The following is a 5283-nucleotide window of genomic DNA, read 5'->3' as shown; positions in this document are numbered from 1 at the left end:
GACAACGACCAAGGATGGACTACGTGAGAACAAAACATTCCAGCAGGTGGCCAAGCACCGTGTGCCCGCATCTCCGAAATCCAAGGGTTTTTAGGGTTTTTAAACCCTAAACCCTAAAACCACATTTCCGGTGATATCAGATGTTTGCGTCCGCGTCCCACAACGCGACTAACGCCCACGCGGTGATCCCGGAGCAGCAACTTGGCCATTTTTACGCAGTTGTGTTTGACCACATAAGCAATGGCAGCATCGATGTTTACCCCCGGATTAATTCGGCCGTCTTGAAGCAGCACCCTAACCACGTTTCTGTTTCTCTTGCGCACGTGCGGTTGGATCGATCCGTGGATCTTGCAGCAAGAGTCGCACCATACCCAGCCGCCCTTGGCTACAGGCCATGTCAAAGTGGATGGCCGTGGGGTTCACATGTCCCTCCTGCAGCAACAGCTTCACAATGGCCAGATTCCCCAGAGTGATAGCTATTGTAAACACGGACGGATCAAACGTCAAGTTCTTGTTCTTCAAAAGCTCCTTGACCAGCCCAACGTCGCTGTTGTACAAGGCATCGGATAACATACTAAAACTCATGATTTCGGTTTTTTGTTTTTGTGTTGTTCTTGTTGTGGTTTTAGAACAACACGTAGTATCTCATACCAACAACAAACAGTATTCCTAGGACTAGCAGTATTTTAATTACAGTTTATTTTTTTTTAATATTTTTTTAATATCATGCCTGCATCACGGCCGCCACGGCCTGGTCCCAGTTCGGGTCCTCGCGCTGCTGGTTCGCAAACACGTACTGCAAATTGTACTTTTTGACTCATTCCAGAAGCGCCGCATCCCCAAACGGCGTCTTGATCGAATCGGGGAACTCTCCGCCGCTTGGCCTGGTCTTGTTGCACTCTGCAAAATTTAGCTTGGTATAGTACGCATCCTGACTACTACTTCCCTTGGCCATGAGCGAGTCATTAAACACCCCGTACCTGAGGTCGTCTAGAGGCAGCCCACTCAACGCGCCGTCAATGCTGAACGAAAACGTCAGACACTTGAACAGGCCGGCCAGGTGGTCCACAAACTTGGCCTGGTATTCTTTCGACGGATAGTTGACCCCGTGCTTGATATAGTCGGTGCCGTCGTGGTACAGGTGGCTCTCGCTCCAGAACCCCCAGCCCGCTTGCAGGTACGCTATCCGCGTGTCCTTATTGAACTTGGCCACGAACGCCGTGAAAAAGTTGAGCTCAGACTGCTGCACGTCCGCGGACAACCAGTCCACACCCACAAACTTTGAGCTGCCGAACAGCACATTGTTCGGCTGACTCACGTACGGGGACAGTAAAGACTTTTGGTTGTCACCAGAGTTGGTGCCACTCTGGTCCTGGATCCGCACGATCATTGGCCGGCCACGGGACTTGGCGCCGGCCAGATCCTTTTCCAAGGTCGTCCAGTTGTACTCGCCCCTGGTCGTGGGGCTGCTGAGCTCGGCCATGGTGTAGTATCTCCAGCCCACATCCAGTCCCTTGGCCTCTTGTCCAACGTACACACCGAGCCCAAGGCGCGGCTTTCGACGATTGCCGCCACCACCACTAGTAGTAGTAGTACATGATCGGTTAGTCAGTGCTCCAGTAGTAGTAGTAGTAGAGTCTGCGGCCGTGTTGGTGCTGCCCGTGGTCGTTGTTTCGGTTGTGGTTGTGGTCGTGTTGTCAGTGGTGGACGTAAAATATACGAGCGCAACTACTACCCCGACCACCACGAGTACCAAAAATATCATAGCAAAGGTGATCAAAGCCACCATCTTCTATTTTTCTTATACGTGAAATAAATCTGATTTCAAAAATACATAATTGCCCGCGCTCGCCGCGTTCAGTACCGCCCCCGATGCGTTTAGGACAATACTACCCTCAGCCTGGTTCGTTTCACCCGCAAGGCTTCCGATGGCCACGGCAGCCCCGGCTCGCTGGCTGGGCTAGCTGGCAAGGGCTCAGAGCCCTCCTGCCAAACACAAAAAAAAAAATTGGTAAAAAAAGAAGGTGATTTTGGGAATGGTTCGAAAAGAAGGTGATTTTCAGAATGGTAAAAAAAGAAGGCGATTTTGCAATCGGTGAATAAAAATGAGGTTTTTCTGGGCAAAAAGAAGGCGTTTCCGTATATAGTATATAGTATGTATTATATATTATATAGTACATGTGACGGCACATCTACTATACAGTCACTTACACTGCCCACCGTGTCCAGATGACATGCTGACCAAGATCCCTCTACGCGCCCTGAGCCGCCAGAACATGGAGGCCCTCATTGAGACCCTAGCCATCTGCCACGCCAGACTGGCCGAGAGACGCGGCCACTAGTGATAGTTTTTCGAAATAAATTGTTTTGCGTTATGGGTGTTAGAGACACAAAAAAAAACCTTGCAAAAATGTATGCAAGTCGAAAATCCTTTGCCGAGTTCTATGAGCCGCTCCAGCAGCAGCCCGACATCAAATCTGGCTCGTCCATGGGTGGCGGGAACGACGACAGTCGCTTCCACGCCTACGCATGCAACACCCGACATAGACACCCCCAGGTTGCCCTTCATGGTGTGGCCCATGGAGTCGCCGCCCGTGGTGAGAGAAAATGTATCGTCGTGTGTCCATGTTCCACCGCACGTAGCCCACTGCAGGACCTCCTCGGGGATGTAGGACCTCTTCGGCTCGGCCTCGTACTTGCCCACCGCCAGCTGCGCGTTCGAGAGGACGTGGCCTTGATATGCGCGGCTCACAGGGTCACACACCCGCACAAAGTCAAAGATTGCCCCCACAGAGTCCACCAAAACGCCGGCGTTGCCATATCCCTCGTTGGCCTCGAGACCCGCTGCGACGGCTCTGGCCTTTTCCATGTACTGTAGCCCACGAATCTCAATCGCTTCGCTGTTGATGCGCTCAACACGCGTGTTCTGTATCATAACGCTGTGTGCCGCGTCCTGCGACTCAAAGTCCAGGTCCCCTACAAAGTCTCCCACGGCCACCCCCTTGCGGTTCACCAGGATGCCATATACATTGCCGTCGCTAAGCATGGACTGGTTCCTGTTCCTGAACACGTCTGATGTCACGGGCTTGTCCGTCATGACTTCCACAAACGTGGCATTCATTTCCGTCACCAGGCTGGCATAGCTGGTCTTGATGGGGATGGGCTGGCCCCGGATTGTCACGCACCGTTCACTATCCTCAAGGACGAGCTGTTTGAGGACGGGGTGGAGGAAGCGCGCCTGCGAGTATGCGCTCGAGGTTGGCACATTGGCCACAAAGTTCCCGACGATGCAGTTGGAGATCAGGAGGCGCTTGGCGCCATTCAGCGATATGCCTGCCACCTCGAACTGCGTAATGTGGACGTTCAGGATCTCAACATTGTCCATGGTGTTGCCGTGGATGCCGTGATGGGAGGACAAGCCAAGCTTTCCAACCCTGATGCCCACGTTGCTGACCAGCTCGTCGTTTTCACCAAAGTCGTTGAGCCCCTGGCCGGTTATGAACGGCGCCCTGCTGATCTCGATGCAGGAGAAGAACCGCTGCTGTGTGTTGAAGGCCTTGCTCTGCCTGAGCGTCTTGCCCCCCAGGTCCAGCACCACATCGGAGCACTCGATAGTGATGGCCGCAAAGACCCCAAGGAGTAGGCGCGGGAGGCGTAATTGCCACATAGGAGCAGGTCCGCTTCCTCCGGATTGAAGTCGTTGGAGGGGTTGGGGTTGAACTCAATGTCCTCCGCGAGCCTGTACGTCCCGGGTGTTGTAATGCGAACTGTACCACGGGCAAAGTCGCACTGGTAGAGAGTCTTGGATACGGTGGACATCTTGATCTTTTTTTTTTGGAGTTGTTTTGGTTCAGTTTTAAGAAAAGGTTGGTGTGATCATAATAAGCCCAATGGCCATCTGGTCATTTCGCTTTTTTTTATTTCCATTTTTTTAGGCAGAGGTTTTCTTCGCCCGCTTCTTGGGAGCAAGCTTCTCGTGCAGCGACACTATCTCGGCCTCGAGCCGGTTTGTTTTTATCAGCAGCAGCGCAGTCAGGTCCTTCCACTTAATATCGGCGGCCTCGCCGTCGGCGCCCACAACCGCTAGCTCCCTAGCCACGGCCATCACGTCCTCGGCAAGGAACCCGTAGTGGGACTCCTCGACCGAGACATGCTTACCCTCCTTGTCATGGTCGACGCGTGGCTCTTTGAACGTAAACTGCCTCAGGTGCAGCCGGCGGACCCCCGCAAGCAGCTCATCAATCTTGGTGACTGGTATCTCGGCACACAGGTTCTTGGTCACGCTGGACGACGATGTGTACGTCACCTCACCCGTCTGCGGGTTGTAGTACAGCTCGTGCACACCAGAGGCATTGCGCACGGGCTTTACAACAAAGGACCCCTATACACAGGTGTTGGTGGGCTCGGGGGTGGCACTGATCACGGCGCTGTACGGAGCCTGGTTCACGTAGCCGGCGCGGGTACCTATGCCCATGGCCACTGCATTGTCCCCCTGGTTCTTGTAGCCCGAGTGCTTGCCAAGGAACAGGCTCTTGATGCCATATACTTTCCAAGTCATAGTTTGCGGAAGGATAGGGTGGTCTACGTCTTTCACTTAACCTAGGGTGGTTTTAAAGCAAATTGGTTTTTTAATAAACTATTTTACTAGAGCTGACGGATTGATAAACACGTCCATCGTGCTAAAGTCCAGCCGCTGCACATCGTATCCAAAGTCAGAGTTCACGAGACAGTACAGCAGCACCATGATCTTGGTGTACTGGGTGATGAGCTTTGGCCCGCCTGGGCGATGCACATGCCGGCCCATGAGGATATAGCACATCCGAGCCATGGAGATGCAGTTGTAGAGAATGTGGTAGGTGTCCTCGGAAATAACGGCAGTGTACTGTCCCGTCCAGTGCTTTGCGTGGTACATGCCCTCGAGGTCCCGCACCAGGATTGCCGGTGAACTCCCCCCCAGCACCCGGAGGCCCAGGGTCTTTCCAGCAGCAGATTGATCCTGCCACACAGAAGCGACTTGTCGAGTGTGGCAATCACCGAAGCGCGATGTGCCCCGCCGGTGGCTATGATGCCCTCCAGGAGAAAGAGCGTGTGGTACGGGGCCAGACAGATAACCAGTGACTCCTGCTGATTGAGCACCTTGAGCGACGACTCGGTCAGTTTTTTGGGGATCTTCTGGATGTGTAAACTTCGATGGAAATTACTAGGTTTCAAACTATATTAAACTAAAATACAATTTAGTCAGTTAGGATTTAGCAGTGGTAGCTTGTGTAGGAATGATCGGGA

General features: G+C 53.1%; 5 protein-coding genes across 5 annotated transcripts; all 5 read right to left on the bottom strand.

Annotated features, from left to right (window-relative positions):
- Positions 1-323: 323 nt before the first annotated feature.
- SARC_12887 (hypothetical protein) lies at positions 324-585 on the bottom strand (the record flags this gene model as incomplete). Its single annotated transcript, XM_014293002.1, has 1 exon — positions 324-585. A coding segment is annotated over one exon (262 nt), but the record flags the coding sequence as incomplete, so codon positions are not given.
- Positions 586-817: 232 nt separating this feature from the next.
- On the bottom strand, positions 818-1789 carry SARC_12886 (hypothetical protein; the record flags this gene model as incomplete). Its single annotated transcript, XM_014293001.1, has 1 exon — positions 818-1789. One exon carries the CDS (start codon positions 1787-1789, stop codon positions 818-820), a length of 972 nt encoding a protein of 323 aa, XP_014148476.1.
- A 414-nt stretch (positions 1790-2203) lies between these two features.
- SARC_12885 (hypothetical protein) lies at positions 2204-3667 on the bottom strand (the record flags this gene model as incomplete). Its single annotated transcript, XM_014293000.1, has 2 exons — positions 2204-2338; positions 2402-3667. 2 exons carry the CDS (start codon positions 3665-3667, stop codon positions 2204-2206), a joined length of 1401 nt encoding a protein of 466 aa, XP_014148475.1.
- Positions 3668-3931: 264 nt separating this feature from the next.
- Positions 3932-4558, bottom strand: SARC_12884 (hypothetical protein; the record flags this gene model as incomplete). The annotated part of the gene is made up of 2 exons (XM_014292999.1): positions 3932-4381; positions 4424-4558. The coding sequence occupies 2 exons, from the start codon at positions 4556-4558 to the stop codon at positions 3932-3934; spliced, it is 585 nt and encodes a 194-aa protein (XP_014148474.1).
- A 78-nt stretch (positions 4559-4636) lies between these two features.
- On the bottom strand, positions 4637-4996 carry SARC_12883 (hypothetical protein; the record flags this gene model as incomplete). Its single annotated transcript, XM_014292998.1, has 1 exon — positions 4637-4996. A coding segment is annotated over one exon (360 nt), but the record flags the coding sequence as incomplete, so codon positions are not given.
- Between the last annotated feature and the right edge of the window lie 287 nt (positions 4997-5283).

Source organism: Sphaeroforma arctica, assembly GCF_001186125.1.
Source record: "Sphaeroforma arctica JP610 unplaced genomic scaffold supercont1.2678, whole genome shotgun sequence".
Classification (NCBI taxonomy): domain Eukaryota; class Ichthyosporea; order Ichthyophonida; genus Sphaeroforma; species Sphaeroforma arctica.
This window is presented reverse-complemented; position numbering and strand designations above follow the sequence as displayed.